The sequence below is a fragment of the Drosophila gunungcola genome, assembly GCF_025200985.1.
Source record: "Drosophila gunungcola strain Sukarami chromosome 3L unlocalized genomic scaffold, Dgunungcola_SK_2 000009F, whole genome shotgun sequence".
NCBI lineage: Eukaryota > Metazoa > Arthropoda > Insecta > Diptera > Drosophilidae > Drosophila > Drosophila gunungcola.
Window position 1 is genome coordinate 321,873 of NW_026453181.1, and position 21,416 is coordinate 343,288.

General features: G+C 45.9%; 1 protein-coding gene across 1 annotated transcript; it reads right to left on the minus strand.

The window, feature by feature from the left end:
* Positions 1-3,409: 3,409 nt before the first annotated feature.
* LOC128259723 (cilia- and flagella-associated protein 45) lies at positions 3,410-5,140 on the minus strand. The gene is given in 4 exon segments (XM_052992271.1): positions 3,410-3,662; positions 3,665-3,962; positions 3,964-4,455; positions 4,457-5,140. Coding segments are annotated over 4 exon segments (1,611 nt in total). The 5' UTR covers positions 5,075-5,140; the 3' UTR covers positions 3,410-3,459.
* Positions 5,141-21,416: the final 16,276 nt, after the last annotated feature.

A 21,416-nucleotide genomic window follows, 5' to 3' on the forward strand; every position in this document is an offset into this window, starting at 1 on the left:
AAGCACACATATCGGGGGTATAAGCCCAAGGAAGCAGGGCCAGGGAAGAAATCACTCTGCTAATACAAAACAATTGTGTGCAATCTTGCAGATAAACTTTGATGGGAGTGGAGGACGAGGAATGCAGGGCAGACTGAGGCAGCTGCGTCTTACTTTTTTCCAATTACAATATCGATATTTTTTGGCTTTTTACCTTTTCCCAGCACGATATTTATAAATGCCAAAGAAGCGGCGACAGGCACAGTGGGCTGCGTGGGCAAAGGAGAGGCACCTTTAAGTAGGCCACCGAAAGTGGCCACTATCGCTATTATCAATAGTTATAAAAATTGTTAAGCCGCAGGAAAAATATAAGTCCAATTTCTTAATGAATTCTATTTGATGCAGATTAACAGAGCGAATTATAACGAATTTATATTTACATCAACTTTAATAATGGAATTTTCATAGTGGCGGTGGGACATTAAAGTTTGAAATTCCAGCAAGTTCCCAGAAACATACCGCAATATACTTTAAATATTCATCAAATGTAAAATAATAAAAACTATTTTTCTAGAGCGATAGTGTCGATGGTGAGTCCGAACCGTCGATATTGCTAAGTTGTTCGCCCATCGATAGTATCGATAATGCTATCGATGGTTTTGCCAACCCTACCCTCAGAATTTACCCCGATTTTCACCACTTCTTTCCACAGTGCGTGCAGACTCCCTCGCACATCGAGCATAGTTTGTCTCCGCTTCTCTATTGACATTTCCTCAAAACTTTTCTCATCAATTCACTTGGCAGTGTGTGTGCTGGTACTTGCAAATACGACAACGTTTATTGTCATTGGAATTATTACTGCCATATGCGAGTGGCAGGCAATTCCCAAGCCCAAGCCCAGGCCCAAGACATAGCTCCTCTGCGGGTCCCCGACATGTCGTAGGTAGGAATCACAATGGTTGCCAGGGGAAACCTGTTCCTCGCCTTTCCTCGACTTTTCCTTGCCTGTTGGGTGGAAGATGGGTGGTGGTGGTGGATGGTGGGTGGTGGGCTGATAGGCGGTGTGGGGTGCGGGGTGTGGGGCTTATCTTGCGTATTTTTTTTGGCGTATGCGAAAATTTAACGAATCATGAAATACGATAATTGAACCATGCACAAGAGTTCGTCGTTGTCGTTGTTGTTGTCGTTGTCGCTAGCGGTGGCATCTCCACTCGAGCTCCAGCTTCATCTTCGTCTTCGTCTTCGTCTGCGTCTTCCATTGTTTGCTTGTGTACGCTCAGCGTATGTGTGTGGCATAATAAAATTTTATTGTAGCCAAAAGTTGGCTACCACTTTTTCCATGGCACCGAGGCAGTAGTTTTTCACCCACCCCCACCCCTCCCCCCGCGGGAACAGTGGACTGGGAAGGTGGCCTAAACGCCCACATAGTTGGAAATTAGCGTGGTGTGGGCGGGCTTTTCTGCCGCACGCGCAACAATGTCGCATCGTCATCATGGCGGTTCTTTGATTTCGCCTCGCCAGTTACTTTTGGCTGGCAATTTAATGGCATACTTTTGGGATGTGGATCGTCGTCGAACCTTTTTGGGGAATGCGGGGATCTATATGTTAGACAAGGTAAGGCAAGGCCCCTCAAAACAAGTTCCGTTCCCGCGGTGGAAGTCTGTCCACGGCGAAGTGGATTTTGTTCCGAAACCATTACAGTACTTAAGTGAATATATACACATACTTTGGGGCGCTAGCTGACCGTCTCTACACGCCCGCCCGATATTAGGCAACCACACACACACACAACAACACACATCCAAGTTTAAGTGCAGTTGTACTTGATTTGGATAACTATTGCTTCAAAAACAGGGATTAAAACCGAATTAAATATCTGTTTTGATTGCTTTTACGGTTACCACCGATATAACTATTTCGATTACGGTTTCGGTTTTGGTAAACATTTTTTATTTCGGTTGTAGTAGGGTAAAAATTATCTTTCTAGCAATATAACTATCAATTATTGCAAAAAATTAAAGATTAGAGCGAATAAATTGTTTGCACGTAATATGTGCGAATTTTCTAGAAGCTTTGAATTCCTTTATATAAAACAAGATAGGTAGCTAGCTTCGGCATGCCGAAGTATATGTATACCCCTGCAAATGTTGCAATAACTAAGTATTCTTGAAAACATTTAAATTTTGACTTTTTTGCGTATACATTAAAAAAGAAATTGAAGCTATAATGACTTTCAGCTCAATTATTTTCAGACTAGATTGCGCAGAAACGGACAGAAGTAAAGACAGACGGAAATGGTTAGATGGACTCTTCTAGTGATGCTGATCAAAAGTAAATATATTTTATAGGGTCGAAGATATGAGTTTTTCTTCTGAACTGTTCGCTCTCATTAAACTGAACTGAGCTCTCAAAAACTTAAAAGTGGGGGAAAATCAAATTTAACTTCGAGCATGGCTCACAGCAGAGCTTAGGCAGAAGTTCGGGCAGAGCAAATGATGCCTCTAAATATTTTTTATCTATGCAATCGTAGTGAATGGTAATGGCGGTAAATAATATTGACATGAACATACAAGTATATAAAAATATTTAAAGAAATATTTACCATTGAATTTAGAAAGGCTTGGTAGTTAAATTAAGACAAAACGCTTTATTTTTCAAAAAACTTTTCTAAATTCAAGATATATTTTTCTTAATTTTGTGGTAACTGCCATCCATTTAAAAAAATTTGTAATGCTTTTTAGAAAGGCCTTCCTTAGTTTTAAGACAATCATTTTTTAAAAACACAGGCGAGTTGCCATTGGCTGAAGTTCATCGGCGATTTTCTTGAATCAATGCCGAATTTCTTAAATCAAAGGCGATTTTTTGTCTGGGTGTAGAGCCACCATCAGTCAAAGTTCACATTGGAGAATTATTTGAAGATGGTTTAGAACTGTTTAATTTTATTTTAATGCTATGGATCAGTGGTTAAAAGACTATAATGGCTTATATTATATCTACTACGTATTCAAATTTTTGAATACAGAAACAAATATAGCCGCAATTTCAGTTAAAATTCAATCTCGACAAGTCTTTAGAGCTGCACCGAAAAACATCGGCTAAATATCGTAAGTAAATTCGTAAATTCTACCGTATCATTTTTACATTTTTTTCACAGGTAAAAATCGCAAAAGAATGCACCCAACAAAAAAAAAAACACTATCGGGTTTTCTTTAATTTTGGTATCGTGTTTTATTTCGTTATAAAGAATTTGTTTTTACTTAAATACATTTCTTTTCTTAGGGAATTCTTATATATGAAGTGTAGAAAATATTTTCCGTTTATTTAGAAAATAAATGTATTTTGAAGAAGTTTTTGTATAATTTTAAAAAAATGTTGCCATAGAAGTCGGATACAAATACAATACAAGTACAATTTAAGACTTGATTTTTTTTCAAGACCGCTTTTACTTGAACAAAGCTTAGAACTCAAATCGTTTCCAACTCAACGAATGCGATTGCGCGTGCTCTGAATGCTCTTCAGTTGCTTCTCCACCTCGCGCAGGTACTTCTCCGGCAGGCAGTGGTCGCGCATGGCTGCGATCTTGGCGCTGATCACCTGCCGGATGTTGGCGTCCCGCTGCTTCTCCTGGTCGAGCCACTTCTGGACGCGACCGGCCTCCAGCTCGGCGAGGCGGCGGCGTCGGTCTGCTTGTCGGTCATCTGCTGGCGCAGGTCCTGGCGGTACGCCTGTCGCTGGGCGTCCCGCTGCCGGTCCATGGCCCTCTGTTTGTCCTCCTCCTCGCGCATGCGGTCCATGACCTTGGCGAACTCCTCGCCGGCATGGGCGATCTCCAGGGCCAGTCGCTGGCGCATTTCCTGGGCCTGCTGGGCTCGCGCCTCGAGCAGGTCCCGCTCCGCCTCCCTTTTGGCGATGACCGCCCCCTTCTCGCGCTGGCGGTACTCCCGCTCCACCCGGTCCCGCTCCTTCAGGTACTTGAGCTCCTCAGTTGGTCTGGCGCGTCTCCAGGACCTCGGCGGCCGCCGTGAAGATGCGCTGCTGGCGGCGCTCGAACTCCTTCTTGGCCAGACGTTGCATCTCCTTGAGCTGGCGCTCCTTGTCCTGCTTCTCGCGCATGTAGGCGGTCACGCGGAGGTCGGCCAGTCGCTCCTGCTCGCTGAGCATGGTCTTGAAGACGTTGGACATGTCCCTGATGCGCTGCAGCTCCTCCCGGAAGCGCTGCTTCCTCAGCTGGGCGAAGGCCCGCTGCTGCTCCTCTTGGCCGCGCAGGAGCTCGGTGGCACGGCGCAGTTCCTTGGCCTCGTCGGCCACCCTCTTGGCCTCCAGGTAGCGCACATTCTCGCGCTCCGCCAGTTGCTGGCGGATCTCCTGGGCGTAGCGGTTCCGTTTCTCCACCTCCAGCCGCTCGCGCTCGTCCTCGGCGGTCAGCTCCCTCTGGGCCCGCTCGTTCACCATGCGCGCCAGTCGCTCGTCGTCCTCAGCGAAGCGCCTTGGACAGCAGATGCTTCTCCTGGATCTGGGCCTCACGCACAGCCTTGCACTTGGCGTCGAGGATCATGCGGTTGACACGCTTCACCTCCTGCTCCTGCTCCTGGCGGGCCAGGAACGCCCGGCTGAGCACCGATTGCTTCTCTTCCAGGACCTCGCTGAGCAGCACCGCCCTGTCCTCGGACACCGTTCCTCCCTTGGCCTCGTCGATGGTCTTGAAGCGCCGCCGTGTCTCCTCCACCAACTGCAACTGCTTGCGATGCTCCTCCTCCTGCTGGTCGATCCTCTGCAGCTTCTCGCTCACGGTCTCCAGTTTTCCCTGGTCCTTGAGGCGCCGCAACTCGCCCGCTCGGAGCACCACCTGCCTCGTGCCCTGGTTGCGCTTCCGCTCCCGCTCGTTGCGCTTGAGCTGCTTCTGGTCGTAGGCCGCCGACTGGTCGCAGGCCGTCCTCCGGAAGGAGGCGAAGGTGGTGGAGGGACGAAATCCACCCGTGGGCGGATGATAGGCCGCCGTCTGGGCCCGTGCCCTTGCCCGCAACTCATTGGACTTCTGCTGCAACTGCGACTCCGCGCTCACGAACCGCACATTGGAGGCGGAAAAGCAGGGCATCCTTCTTCAAATGATTGAGCTAATGAGCTGTGAACAACCCGAGTCGGAGAACTAGCTCCCAGATGGGGACCTGGTCGGAAATGAGTGGAGCCCCATGGGAAAACCAGAATTCAATGCGCGTTGCTGGGACAACTTGTTTGGGTAACAAGCAGCGGTGGTAACCTTGGTGGTCCATCGCGTAGCCATGCCACCCGGAACGAAGTGCGAAACTATTTAAAAAACACTCCGGCTCGAGGTGGGAGGGGTAGGGGTGCGCCAGGATGGAGATAGCGGGAGTGGGCATCCGGCGGCTTTGAATTGAAATACGCTTCCCGGAAGCTTTTCCCTTGATTCCCAACCGCTCTTATCTTCCCTGCCCACTGGGCGAGCGCATTTAAACATCAAAAATGCAACCAAGCATAAATTTCGGGACTCTGCTGCGGCGCCCAATGATTTATGCGCCTTGTCCAAGGACAACACAAACTCAAATCGGTCCCTTTCCCTGCCATCCAGTCCAGTTCAGTTCTGTCCAGTTTGGACCAATGATGTGTGCGAATGTGTGAAAGAAGTCAGCAATTATGCGGCATAGAAAAGCAATAAGCCAACAAAATTCACACATTGTGGCCGGAGCCCAGAACTGGACATTTGAGATATCGTGGAGGAGGCCCAACATCCACATCCATACATCCATCCATACCATCCATCCATCCGTCCATCCGTCCGTCTTTGCAACCCCAGGGTCGCCCACTGGCCAGCGAGGCGTGTTGGAAAGTCTAAGCTGGCAAAAGTTTACGGCCACACATACAAATTAACTTGACCAGAGCAACAGACAGGGCCCAGAGCCACGCCCACATTGTCAAACACACACACACACAGAGAGGCGGAGGAGGGCTAGTTTCTAGTTTCCGAATCCCAGCCATTTCAGCTGACTTTAATCAAAAGTATTCCTTTTTTCCCAGCTGCACACACACAAAAACTTTCTCCTGTGTGAGCCCAGCCTCTAGTTGGATGCATTGAGGCGTTAAAGTCAACTTAAGCTGGCTGGGACTCGGATTGGGCCACAGGGGAAAATGCGTTGCCAGCCAGTCGCCGCAAATGTAAATTGACATTTTCGAGTGCACGATTTGAGCAAATGAACGCTTTTTTCCTACTCCTCCGCCGACCCTGTCTTCCCGACTCTGTCTTCATGCCCTGTGTCCCGGGGTAATGACAGTCAAGTTGTTGGATTAGCACCCTGAGCCTCCCAAGAACACGGATCGAAGAAAGGTCATGCCTGGGCTGCTTGATTATATGCAAAGCATTATTGGCTGGGCCAGGGAGTGGAGGCTCAGGCTGGGCAGCCGGAGGACATCATTAGCATTCCTAAGTCCGAGCTCGGGCCATAATTTATGCGCCTAAGTTGTGTTCCGGTTAAGTTTAGTCCGCCCTCCCGCCCCAGCACGCCTACTCCGTTAATTAAACCCGATGTAAGTCGGCTTGTGGCCAGGGATTAGTCGCAGACCACGCATAGATTAAGGCTTACCAAGATTCCATTTTCTTTTATCTCCGTCCTTGCAGGTGAGTCTCGGCAGGTGGGTCTCCCACATGTATCCCATAATTATAGCCTCGCTTCTTTGATCCCATCCAAACTGCAGGAAAGACAAATGTTTCTACTTAGGAAAATCTGCCAGAATCAGAATCGGAATCGGACGGAGACTGAGACGGAAACTGAAATTGACAGCACTCAGACTCGAGCACAAAACTTTCTCCGCCTCAATGTGCATTTCCGAGCGTCATGTCAAGTTGGAGGAGGAGGTGGAGGTGGAGTTGGTGGGACTGGAGCAGGACCCAAAGGGCCCATTACAAAGGCTTGAGGTCTTCGAATGCCTTTTGGCATATGATTCATTTGAGGTCCGTCGGGTAAACTTTTGCACCAGACACTCATATCCTCTCTCAGCCAGTGCTCACTTATTTGCATAATTTACGGAGGAATGGGGCAGCCACTAGCCATCACACTCTGCTCTATGGCAATGTTTGCCCTGATAGACATTCGATTTCCGGTTGCATTTTCATAAACAAGCCGAGAGAGATTTTTTCCAACTTAGCATGAAATATTGATCGCCTGGCAGCTTTCAAGTTCAGGGCACCACCCATCCACCTATCCACCCATCCACCCATCCGAAGCCATTCCTTACAGTTTCCTGTCATCGTCTGAAGGCCGGGCAGGATAAACATGCTCACATTTATATCCCATGGAGCAGTTTCCCACATGCTAGGTTTCCTATTTCGTGCGCTCGGAATTTTTATTTATTTGACAACATATTTCGCAGCCGCACCGTTGAACTTATGTTTTGGTCAATTTTTTACTGCAAATCCCGGCCATTTGCATCTTTTCGCACATTTTCATTGCAAATTAATTCGGGCTGTGGCACATATTTTATGAGCAACCTTTTCTCTGCCCCCCCCCCTAGGTTGATTCATGTGTGGCATATTTCTGGGCCAGAGCTCGAGCTAACCCAAATCCCCTGATTGATTGATCCGAATGACACACAGAACTCTGCGCCGGATAGGTTTATTTGCTCGGCCACTTGCCCCCCAATCAGCTCGAATCGAAAGTCCCTGAATTGAGCCAATTATTTTGCCCCCTTGTGGCAGAGCGACTAATTAAAATGCCCAAGTACCGCTCAAGAAGAAATATGATTTGACTTGATTCGAGCGATGCCGCCTTTATTTACTATCAATCAAGCACTCTGACCCAGATACGAGTGTTCCGGCATGGAAATCTATCGAGAGTCGCGTGGGAGGCAGGCCGACTGGAGAAGAGTTCAATTTCCCATGATGGATGAACTCCCGGCTGCATGCGAAGTGGCAGCTTAAAGTTTCCAACTCTTCCCCAAAGTTCACCAGGGATTGCCCTTCAGCAATTGCAGCCGCATCGCCACACAAAGATTCGTTGGAATACAGTATTAATCGTTCCGCAGTCAAACCAGTTCATTTCTCTCTCTCTCTCGCCGGGGAAGATTCACTCGTCTCGGGGGCAGCGCAAAAAATATAATTTATATTGAATCCGGCGCACAAACAAGTCATTAAGCATATTTGGCCGGTCCAGCAGGGATGGCCCAAAAACCCAGGGACACTGACATTGTGCCGCATGTAAAAACGAAATTTATGAAGACTGCGGAGGAGAATTACGGTGGAAGTCCATGTCCCTTCGCCTTATTTATGGCGGCGATGATAAGATGTCAGGTTCTTGTGTTCGCCGTGAGTCACTTGGTTCACATCCACCTCATCGATCCACAATTTGTCGTTAATATCTGCAGTTCGCAATAGACTCCATAGCTCCGCCACAACCAATGGATAATTACCTCGATTTGAATTCACTGCAGTGGCTGTCAGATGAATCAACTGCTAGTTCACAGAATTCAATTGAAACGATTTGAATTCATATGCACAGGGCATATTCCGGGGGCCGGAGTGAAACCACATGCGTACGTGCGGAGATCTCTGGCTCACTCAGTGCCCAGTATGTAGATATGTAGACATGTAGATGCCGTGTCAGAGCTTCGACTTGACGTTGGCGCCGCCCATGGCCCAAGATCCCAGCCCGATGACGACGGCGTTGCGATTACGTGATGTTTTAATCAATTTTTGTGTGCCTCATTCGCAAATTGGCAGGCGGGGGAGGCGGGGGAGGCAGGGGGAGTGCCACAACGCTTCCATGTAAACAAACTGAGGATGGCAAGTGCAAAAATGATGGCAGAACTGCTGGCGAAAATGTTTATGCAAATTCACAAATGTTTTAATTGATTAACGAGCAGCGAAGTGTGCCGGGAACTCTTCCTCCTGCTCTTCCTGCTGTATTCTCACTGTTGTCATTCCATATTCAACGGAAATATACAATTTTTCTGCTTCTTAATTTGCCCCAAGAAGTAATATTGACTGGCAACCATGGAATTTCGTTGTACTTTTAAAAGCTCTGATTAATAAATGTTTATACTCCCTCCACTTAAAAATAGTCAAAGCAGCCTCAATCCAATTAAAAAACAAGTTAACTATTTTAATAACAAAATAGTTACAGCACGAATGTGGTAAATTAATAACGAAAGTTACCTTCCTTTGTGGACAGATATATAAGAAAAAGCTAATAATAATAAATAATGTTGATACCATTTTCAAATCTAAGTTAATCAAAAACGTTTACAAGTTTTGGTAAGCTAGTGAGACCGACTTCATAAATTTTCCTGCACTATAATAGTCTTTACTTTTAGTTACCTTTTATTAAGAAAAGATATGAAACGAAAAGCTAATAACAATAAATAATATTGGTGATAACATTTCCAAATCTAAGTTAATCAAAAACGTTTACAACTACATACATTTTCCAGTATTATAATAGTCTTTACTTTTTTGGCTCTGATTTTTGGGTCTTGCTACCCTGCGCGATGCAGTTGAGAACTATAGGAACAAAAATTATAGGAAAAAATAAAAATTTTAAAAGTGAGCTACAACAAAAATGTAAGAAACTTGTCACTTTACAGGGACTATTTTAAACATTAAGAGTAAAATCGAAGATGCATAACAATTTGAGTTCTCAATAAGACAAGCTATTGTCAATTCACTATTTTCCATAAGTCAAAATATTTGGCTGCATATAGTACATAGTTTGAGCTATAGATAGTTACGACTTTTAGAAAAATATGGACAAATTACCAGGGTATATTTAATTTTTTGGTCCCATATAATTTCAAGAAATTTTGAGATTATGGAAACGTTTTCATCTCCCCCATGAAACCTAATTACCTATAGAGCCAAAGCGCGATCCCCTGGCCACAGCTGTCCCCTGCCTGGAGCACGGCGGCTGTGGTCACTTCGCTTCCCTGTCCCGACCCGACGGCACCCATTAAAACCAAGACTCAAACTTGACCGCCAGAGCCGACAACGTCAAGCGCTGCGCAGACAACACACGTTCGCCAAGGGGTTCGCCGCCCGGAGGAGCACAAGTTGAAAAACCAATAAACAAAAACCGAAGTCGGGGGAGCGGCAAGAAAACGCACTCCAAGGACCGTTGGGCCGTTGGGAAATAAATTACATACAAAATAACTGCAGTACATGTAAATAAAGACCCCGCCGGCACCCCACCTTGCGTCCCCTTCGTGGGGATCCTGTGCTGGGGCCGAGCAGTCTTGGGTGCTCCACTGGCCGTGTCTGGCCGACGTCAGCGTCCCATCAACTGGCAGCCCAGTAAAAAGTCAGCCATTGTCCTGCCAGAGTGTGTGCCTGGGACGACCAAAGGACTTTCATGCTTGCCACATGGCTGCTGTCCGGGGTAGCGACATTTTGACGTCGACCCCCGGAGCAGGAGTTAGGGAGCGGACTGGAGGCCCCAATGCCCGGGGCCAGAAGTATCACTTGTCAGATTAATTTACGTGTTTGTCCTGCCGCCGCAGCGGAAAGAGCCACCCAGGACCCCCAGACCCCAGACTGCTGTCCTCAAGGCCTTGGCCCTGCGTGCGTCCTGCTGTTGCTGTGGCTGTTGCCACCGCTTCTGTGGTGTTGCACATGCAAAAAACCGGAGCTGAGGCATGTCGCCGTCGCATTTGCTTGGAGTGGCCGCCCCGCAGACCGCACTCCAGTTCCGAGCGCTCCTGCCGAGCAGGCCACTCCAATGTTGTGTCCTTTAATGTGCTCCAAATTTAAATGGTCAAGCCTTGCCCCCTGCCCCTGCCCCTGCCCCCGTGTGGAGTGTGCCCAGACCGTATATAAGTGCGGAGTACTTTAATATTACCAGAGAAAATTGGAGCTGGTCGGCCACGCCCACACGGTGTCGCCTTTGCCGGGGACTTCAATCCTGCCTCGTACTGCCTTGTTATTTGGCATTTTTCAATTTACGACACAGGGAGTGGGAAAAAGGGAGCTGGAGTGAAGGGAATCGAAGGCAGTGGGCTAACGATTAACATAAATAAAGACAAAAGTCTGGCTAAAACTTGAACCTTTTAATGTTTTAAGAGACGAAACGATAATCACTGTGGATTGTAAGCTATGTCTCCCACTGACTATGAAGAAAAAAGTACTTCACATTAAGCGAAATGGCATCGAATTATAAATAAACAAACCTGTACATTGCTTAGTATTGATTAACTACATTTTAATAAACACTTTAATAGCTATGATAAACTAACTTTTTTTTGGCTTAAGTTATAGCTTTTTAACCCACTGTTGTCATGCCCCTCTCCGTAAAACCCATCCTGTTCAATGTTTGATTTCAAGTTTTAATTTATGCAAATTGTTGCTATTTGTTGTCCTTGTTGCTGTTATTTTTACACATGTGTTCGTCTTCCCTTCACCGCCCAGCCAGCCCCCCTTCTCCCCAGCCTGTATGTTAATGTTTGCTTTAGACGAATTTAAATTTTCTGCCACAGCCCCATTCGCAGATCCCTGGCGGTCCTTGTCATCCTCCTGCTGCAACTCGGGCTCACACAATCAATTGCAGCCTCCTCGCTCCTTTCGGTCCGATGCCATCGATAAGGATAATGGAAAATTTATTAGTTTAATTGAATTTCTAAGGCGGAAGTTTTACGTTTACGTAATGATATCGTCCTCGTCCTTTCGCATCCTTTCGCATGCCAGGACACAGGCTCCTTGTTGTCGACGGTGGCTGCGGCGGTTTGTGTATACATGTCTCCATCTCCCCCACAAACTGCGTGTGTGCTTTTAGTTTGGGGCTTCGTTTGGTCCGATAATTTATTAATGAATGCATTTGCCTACCACTTTTTTGGACTCCATCCAGCAGCAGTCGGCGGCACTTGAACTTCCACACCATGAAAACACAGACATCCAAGGCACTGACAAAATGATGGAGCAGTAAAAATATATAATTGGCTATTGGCTGCAAACTTTCATATTGCATAATTCAATGAAATACTTTCACTTTGATTTAAATATTTTTGGTACTGATTTAGCCCCCAGGGGTGTTGTGTTTAAATCAAAGTGTGATACACTTTTATTTTTAAAAACGAAAATATTTAAATATGTTAATAATCACATTATCATGTTTTTAGCTTTATTTTAAGTATGTTAATATTTCGATAAACAATGATACAATAAATATTTTAATGTTTAATTTGACCTATAGGGTTTTTTCTGAGTGTAATATTAATCCTGATATTACATACTTTGCAATTTAGATTACCTGAGGAAATGTTCACGTTTTAAAATTAATGTGTAAAATATTGGATTTTAAATATGTGTATGTATGTTTATATATAAATTAAATTTTTTAAATATTCAAATCTTTTCCGAAAATAGTTAAATTAAATATATCTAAACGAAATTAAAACCTCAATGGGTGAAAATCACAGCAAACAATGCTCAATTGATTGTGAAATGCTTGTACTTACTTAATTTATTTTTATCAGTGCAGAATTTAATGATTAATAAAGTTAAAATGATGAGGGCCCAATAACTTTTATTAGATTATTATTAATTTATAAACAATTTATTATCAATTATTAATTGGTTGTGATATACTTCGACATACTACTAATTTTTTTTAAGTGCAGTATTTAAAGTTTAAAAAATTTTAAATGATAATGGCTTTTTGAATTCTATTAAATGTTTACTGTGCTTCTGGACCAAAAAAGCGGGTTTTCTCTAAAAATATCTTGTTGATTGGTAATTTGTTGCTATATACTATAAATGGTATACTTTCGTACCTTGTTTCTTAGTTTTTTCGCCATTCTTTTTGGCTTATGTGCGCTAGTGGAGTTTTCGTTACAGTAAACAATTCCAATTAGTCTAGCCTTAGCCTTAGCCTTAGATGATCTTATTTGTTTCTTATCGCCCGCTGAGGCCATGTAGCCTTCGCCCACTTCCGCTGGAATCCTCATTTCCGGTTCTCCGCAAACCAGGCTAGACAAATTTGTTCCTTCCCCACGGCTAGTTCCTTTTTATCGAACTTTAAAGGCATCAAGTTAATCAGTGGAAACAAGGACGGCAACAGAAGCCACTATCTGGAACGGGGGGCTGGCTTAGTAGGTGTGGCAGCTAGTCCAAAACGGAGTGCCCCACCAACTGGGGCTCGCTGATGGACGGATAGCGGCCCAAACACAACACTTGGCTGAAACGGCTTCGAAAGCTGAGTGACCTGAAGGCAGAGCGAGGCGAGGGGACAAACGGTAGCTGGCCAAGTGGCAACCCTTCGCTGCACCATCAAGTGGTCAAAAGTGGCGCCGGGGCGCAAATGGCAAAAGCCAAAATGATGAAAGTGCTGCACAGGGCGCACCCCATCGAGCCACCCACCGCCCTTGATGTTGTCGTCGATGCGGAGCGCACATCAAAGGTGCAAACGGGGCTGCAGGGCTTTGGATTGGCACTCGACGGGGGGGTGTGGCGAGTGGGTGGTGTGGGGCTTATGGTGCGCCACTTTGCATAAATGACGGGGGGACTCACTGCGGAGGGGGGGGGTGGCTAAAAATAATAAACAAGGAGCGCGCATGGGGAGGAGGAGGGGTCTGAGGGCGCAGGATCGATGGACGTGGCTCCTTTCCTGACCTCTGGGTGCCTTTTAATGTGGTTTGCCAGGCAGACACCCCTGCAATTTGCAATTAATCAGCCAACAGGCAAACACAAGTCCTGTTCCCGCTGCATTAACTCCGGCCAAGTCCAAGGCGGAAAAAGCGCCAGACAGGAGGACAGACAGACAGACGGAGAGACAGGCAGACACAGTTGCAGTTGCATACTTTCTGGCGTGGCGCATTGATGGGAACGCAGTTGCAGGCAGCTCATAAATTAACTCGATCCGATGTCCTTTTTCTGCGAAAGGGTTAATTTTGTAAAATATTTTAATAGCCACCCCATCGTTAATTTATTTTGCACTCGCCAGCTCTAAATTTCATTTGCGCACAAGAGTCAATATGACCAGCAAACTGCATTAGAGTCAGACCAATGAATAATGAAAGCAGAGCAGGGGGAGCAGGGCAGCAGGGGAGCAGGGGTGCAGGGAACTTAAAGCACACCGCAGCGGATTGGTTTTTTAGAGGACCCCAGCAAGTCGTAAAGTTCCTGGCTGCCTGCTCCGTTCGAAGGGAATAAAATTCAAAAAATAATATATGACAATTTTATGGAGTGGGCCGTCTGCCAGCAGGCCTCTTCAGTAGGTGTTGTCTACGCGGAGTACGAGACGGGACGGGCGACACCACCCCAAATCCACTGGCAGCCAGAACGCTCGAGCACATGTGTGGAATCTCGTTGCCAAAAGGCAAGCCGAGAAAATAAGTCATTAAAATGCGGATTACCAAAAGCGTAGAAGTGGAGTGGATTCTGCATGTTATTTGCGCTACGCGGAGCAGCCTTCAGACATTGTTGGGCTGGCTCATGGGCTCTCGGTGGGTCCCGTCACTGAGCTCGCCCAGCTGACTGCCTGACTGCCTGACTGCTGACTGGCTGACTGACAGAGGACCCGGCAGGCTCAAGAACAACGACTGGGACGCTAAGCCCCTGTCTCCGCATCCGCATCCGCATCTGCAACTGCCGCCCGCTCTGACAGCTGGGCGGGATTGGGATTGAGCTGGATTGGGCTTGAGCGTTCCGGGATAGACTCTTTCCAGCAGGCAGGCGGAGTACTTATTAATGATCCTTTTTAAGAATTTGCGTGGCAAGCCAACATAACTCACTTTGGCCATAAGTCAGCGCCAGAAATAGTTCGCTGCTTGGGCGGCGAAAGTGATCTGCAAAACGGGATAGTTGTTTATGAGACCGCCTCATTATCTAACCATCTATGCACCTCATAACTCGCCGCATAAATCTCAGAAGGCGTCGTGAGACCCTCGTTACACAGATTGGATCGAGTCACAGCTCAACCTGGCAGCCATCCGAAAAATGCCTTTAAATGCCAATTAATTTTGGACCGCCGCAAACTGTCAAAGTGGGGAATGGCCTGGAGTTCTCGCAAGAAATTCCGAGAATATTCAAGACACACTTTCCGGCTCGTATTTTTATGTGGATTATTTTTGCAGCTTTGCGCCTGGCCTGGCTTCGTGTTTCTTTGATTTTAATTTTTAATTTTAATATCAGAAACGCCAGAAAAGAAATCATAAAAAGATTCACCGCCTAAGCCCACGCAGCGACCGTCCGTCCGTCGACCATTGGCCACTGGCTTTGTCAGGGGTTTTGTTTACGATCTCTTAAGCCTGGTTTATGACGCCGACTCCGCCGCCACCGCCGCTTCGATCGATTCATCCGCGAAATTCTGTTATTTTATTTGCCTCGAAATTAGCAATTAATTCTCTGGCAAGACGCAGCAGAGAGTGGGCGTGGCACATGCTGACTCAGTTTCCCCTTGTGAATGAATCGATTGGGAACGAGGTAGAGTTAGTTGGGTTTTATTTTGTAAACCACAATAATACAGGTGCATTCCACTGGCAAGCAAATAAGTAACTCCAATGGTACAAATAAAAATCGATTATTCTTCTGGGCTCTGAGTCAGCCGCCCTTCGACTGCACTTCATAAAACATACCAAAAATCTTGTAGGTTAATCTGAATATGACAGCTAATTTTTTATGGCATCAAGAGTGCGGCTGCCGGTCGTCCAGGGCCCCATTTAATGCGCAGATTGTGCCCCAACTTTCAGCACAAGACCTAATCCCCATTTAACATGCATACGCGAATGTGTCGCGCCTTAAAGACGCCATAAATTTTCATTTTCCATAAAAATAACGAGGAAATGTATAATTTTTCTACCCCTCCCCAGCTCGCTTTTTGCTGGCACTGCAAGTGCGTAGAACAAAGCGAGGCAACGACGGAGTGAAGTGCGTTCAATAAATTTTGCAGTCAAATCCGCCACAGAGTCCAGGAGGCCAGGGCACCGAGTTCGGATCCGGCGACATTTATTCGCCCATATTTTTTTGCCGGCGTTTTGCGATTTTAATGCGAAAACATTTCCACATAAGCGATTTTTCACGTAAATCAAAAGCCGGCTCGATGATGGTCCTTCCTCTGGGTTTGAGTCGGCACTGGAATGGGATTGGAATTGGAATTGAGATGGGAGTGATGGTGATGGTGATGGTGCTCCGCCCTGCGACATGTGGCGCATCTTTATTCTACTTGGAGTGCCACCCCACATGCAGCTATAAGATTAATTCATTCGCTTTTTGCTCGAGTGCAAATTACAAAATTACTTCATTTCCTTTTGGCATTTCTCAATTTCTGGTGAATTCCACGCTGTCGCTGCACTCAGTCGCCGCCAGTCGTTCGCCGGCATAGATACACGCTTTGTTTTTCACGTGAATTTAAATTTATAAATATTTAAGCATTATGATAGACGAGATGGGACAGCTGCTAGTCTCGCCAGCTCCGTCTGCAGGTTGTTGGGCAAACAGAAACGAAAACCAGACCTTAACCCGGAGACAGAACCACAGGCACATCATAGCCATAGTCGCATCGAGCCGAGCTTGGCCAGACATCGGCCTCGGCATGATAAAAATGAATCTTTGATGTCATTTGGGTTGCTGTATGGAAATTTGTTTTAATGAAAAAAGGGCACAGTGACTACAGTCTGTGTGCTGCTTTTGTTAATGAAATTTGCTCGTGACCGTGGGGTCGGGGTAGAGCCACAGAGTTGCCTTTATTTGCCAAAAATATTAAATGCTTTAATAAAACATGAGTCTGCCGCAGGGATGGAAAATTGTTTGTGGTCTGTGGACTCAGGCGCCGTGTACCTGCCTAAAACTTTTTCCACAGCTTTCCCTAAATTATTGTTCAATTAAATGTCTAACACTGTACCTGTTGCACTTCGCCAAACCCTTTCCCCCCATTTATATTCCCATCCAATTAACGTCAAAATAATGTTCCATTGCTGATATCGCAGCCAGCAGACGCGCATAGAAGCCCCTGAGAATGGGGATTCGTCTAATAGGCGCATCAATCAGTTGGCTGTACTCATAAAACACCAGAGCCCAAGTGGAAATAAAACATATACAAGTTTTGTGGGAGGTGGGGGGGAGTGGCACATGGAGCAGCTTCGGCATTCGTGAGGCACATGCACATGCACATGCACATTTACATCTCTCGTTGCATTTAGTTTCGTTTCTTTTGAAGTGGCAGCCGCTAGCCACACCACAGTGCATCTACAAGCTACAACCAACAGATAAAAAGCGAACAACTTCCCCATCCACAGCTACTCCGTTCCGATCCACTGGCAGACTAGTCCTGCGCTTAATTGTTAAGACAAATCATACGCTAATGGCCATAAAGCGAAGTGAGCACCGCGCATCCACGAGATACGCGAACGCGAACGCGGAACGTGTGCGCCGTAAAAACAAAACGCAGCCCACTCCCGACTCTGGAGCACACATTAAAAATTAAATAAACAATTTGCTGCAGTTTCATTGGAAAATGTGTGATTAAATGCGGTTCGGTTTGAGCAGTTTGAGCAGTTTGAGCAGTTTGCCCCTGCTTTTATGGCCTCCCTCCCTCGCAAACTTGTACTTTGTCTTAGTACTTTTTCAGCTTGTTTCCTCAAATGAAGTAGTGTATTTGAGATGCATTTTCGGTTCGGTTTTGGGCCATCAATTTTATGGCAAACGGATGTGTTATGGGTTCCTGGTAAGCGAGCTGACTGCATCAGTGGATAGAGACCATCGGAAAACCTCCACCCACTTAGCAGCGCCACTTATCTTTGGCATGACTTTCCCAAGCAATTTCCAAAACCCCTGTTTTAAATGAATACCCGACCACAATTTAGGCAAATCATCTTGTCAATCGCGCCACTAATTGGCTCGGCGAATGCTGGCAGAGAAATTGTGGCCGCAGGACCCAGGGTTTCCATTGCCATCTCCCCGATCTAGGAACCTGGCCAAATCAAAGTTAATATAAGTGCCAATTGCACCCCCCTCCCCTCCTCTCCGCCGTGATCCCTGCAATCGAAGCTGTCAATCAGCTGCAGTTCGAGTGGAGCCCGTTTTTATGTCTCTTCTCACCCAAGTCGTAACTCTTGGAAATTTGTTTCCGCTTTTGGTCCTGAAAGTGGCAGGGAATTCCGCCGGTCCCCTGGTGCGTTACCAATTTTAAAGTTGGTATTCCTGGCCCGGCCGCCCTTTGCAGCAATTACCAAACCACACAACAGTCGTTCGATGGCAGAATAAAAGCGACTTAAAAATAGACAAGGGATGGGTCGTATGTGAAATGCTCTTGCAGCTGCTCCGCCCCTCCCCCCTCCGTCCTCCTACGCCCCCCAGCTTGCTGCTGGCTGGATGGCTGGCTTCAAATTCGAGACAATCGCAAATTGACAATCAAAGTCTTCAAAGACAGTGAAAACTGCTGCGGCGAACAACAGCCGAAAAGCATCTGAAAAGAGCCAACACGGCATCTTTCCCTGGATGTGCACGTGTGTGCGGGGGGGTATCTGTGTGTGCCTGTCTGCGTCGCAAAAGCATTTGATTTAAATTGAGTTTGCGAAAATTTTCGTTGATTTGATTGAAGCAACTAAACTTGCACCAAGCGGAACCAACTATTGCGGGCCAACAACGAAATAAGCCGGCAATTCGGCAGTGAGATCGTGCAGATTTGGTCCTGGCTCAAGGAGTAGCATCTTGTGGTTGCGATTGCATATTGTGCATTGTTCTACAACACTGGGTGTTCCAAGAGTTGATTCTCGATACGCCGCAATGCGTTAGGGAAGGATAAAGAAATAATTCCGAAACTTAAATCCATTTAATAATAACAAAGCCTCTAAACATAAAGCTACGTTTGACTATAAAAGGCATAGTTGGACACCCAGAATCAAGTCGAATGAGCTGAGATGACTTGGAGGCGAAATCTGCCAACCTGAAACTAGGCACATTTACATATGAGCACAAGCATTTCAGACATTAAATAATGCTATGTTCACAGACCACTCAAAACACAAAGCTGTTAAGTATTTTGGAATCACAGTTTTATCGATGATAATATATAAAAGAACAAGCAAATCATACTATTCGTCTTGTACTCGAACGTTTTTAGTAGGGTTCGGGACACATCGAAAGTGAGCACTTTCAATAGTTTTGGTTATCGATTGTAAACATATTATCGATAGTATTTCAAATTGTTCAGCCTCAAAAAAAATTGACAAAATATTAATAAAAACAAATCCAAATTCTTAATTTATTTTTACTGACTCTGATTAAAAATAGAAACGAATTCAAATTACCATATACTTTAAAAATTAAATTGCAATATATCATTTCGCAATAGTCTGCAGGCCAATTTCTCACTACAATAATTTTTAAATTTTTAACCTAGCTTGATCATTTTTTAACTTTTTAGAAATGCAGTGGGACCTGAAAGTGGAACATTTCAACAAGTTCCATGAAATATACCGCAATGTATTCCAAACATTCTTCAGATACACCATAATTCAAATTTATTTTTATCGAGCCCACACCATCGATGCTTGCTAAATTTTTCGACCATAGATAGTATCGATAGTGCTATCGAATGTTTAACCAACTCCAATAAAAGGCTTATTTGGGCAGCCAAAATCAAGTCGAAGGAGCGGAGATGAATTATAGGCGCAACCTGCGAACCTAGAACTAGGCATATTTACCTAAGAACCCTGGAATTGCAGACATAGAATAAAACCAAAGCTGTTAGGTCTTTTAGAACAATAGATTTAAAACAAGAGTCTAGTGTTTCATGCCGTCAACCAGAAGCAATGAAAATGTTTTAAATATAAAGCAGAACTAGCAATCAAATATGATTATTTATATTTATATATTAATTTATTTTAAGCTGTACTCCTACTTGACCTTAATCGGCCTCCTTGCTGGGTGAGTCACTTTCACCTCATGCTTCCTCCAAAGGAATGATGACACCTCTCCGCATACACCATCCTCTTTAGCTGAAGGCGTAGACTCTAACGTGCATAATAGCCCAGTCATTAAGGACCGCTAGCCACTTAGGTCTAATCTCTAATGGGCTGGCCACTCATAGACATCATTGCTCTACAGCGATGCCGATGCTTATCGGCTGCTTTCACCGACTTTGGGATGCGGATGCGAGTTGCTTGGTGGCAAGTGGAGCTGTACTGGGACTTGTCAGTACAGCGATTTTGTCACCTCAATGAGCGGGCCGCGTCACATCATCATTATTATCGTTTTATTGTCATCCAGATTCAAGTCGAAGGAGCTGGGGCGAAGCTCGTGGGCAATCTGGCACCCACATGCTCCATCGCTTCACTGCTCCGCCGAACTAAACGACCCGGCGAGTGGCTCATTAAGTCGTAAAACCGCTTTAATCGCCGCCATCCATAGGCCCACCTCCACCTCCAGCTTCGCGGGCTCTGTGGTCCAAGACTCGCTTGCGAATCCATAAGGAGTTAATAAAAAACACGAAATCACGGCGATCTCCGACCACGGCTTGTAAAATAAAGAAATTTATATTCCTAACTTCTACTTCCACCACAAATCCCGACCCAGTCGCTGCTCTGGTTTTTATATTTAAAGCCCATGGAGCCATTTCATTGCTCATTCAATGGGGGAACACATCCGCAAGTTGTCTCTGTGTAATGTGAAATGTCTCATTATCATTTGTCGGTTTGTTTATTTTCGGATTTCGGATTTCGAAGGGGGGGATTTTGCGGGATGAGCCGGGCCCCACAAGAGCGGGAGTTCGGCTTAGTCGGATGAATCTGTGTTGGACATACTTTTAGCCGTTTAATAGCCATCGATTGTCGTTGTTAACATAAACTTGAACTTGTAGACAAGCGGACAAAAACTTGTACAGCAGAAATCCATTTAAAAATTCGATGGGGCGGTAGAAGAATGTAGAATGGGGGGCAGGGGATCGAAGGCAGACGCGCAGCTTTAGTGACCCAACCGGGTTCCAAGGGATCCCCTCAAGCCCCGCAAGAGAAGACCTTTCAGTTTCAGTTTCCATTTCTGTCGTCGCCTTGCGTCCGCTTCATATAAATTATTGCGACACGAGTTCATTTCGACTGGCACGCCCCGAAGGCAGGGCACCGTTCGATTCGCGCTGAATTGGCCGCGGAATGCTCGAGTGCTTTGCATGTCCACGTCCATGTCCATGTCCGTGTCCGCGTCCCCAAGGTGCGTTCCGAACTACCTTGCCCGGCTGGGGTGTCCTTTGTCTACGCTGCTTTGTGACAAAAGGCAGTTGGCATTGTCTGGGCCCGAAGTCTAGACTCTTGGCATCCATGTCAAGGATTTTGCCAAAAATGTAAGTTTTATTGTTTTCTGCGCATTTCTGGGATTGGGCATTCATTGAAGGTTTCTGCGTCTCAGAGTGCCACAGCCATTGGCAGGGTTTGGAGGAACTCAGGCTGTTCCTCCGATCAGCGCCAGTCCAAGGAAGTTCATGGCATACCATTAACCATCGTGGCCATGCATC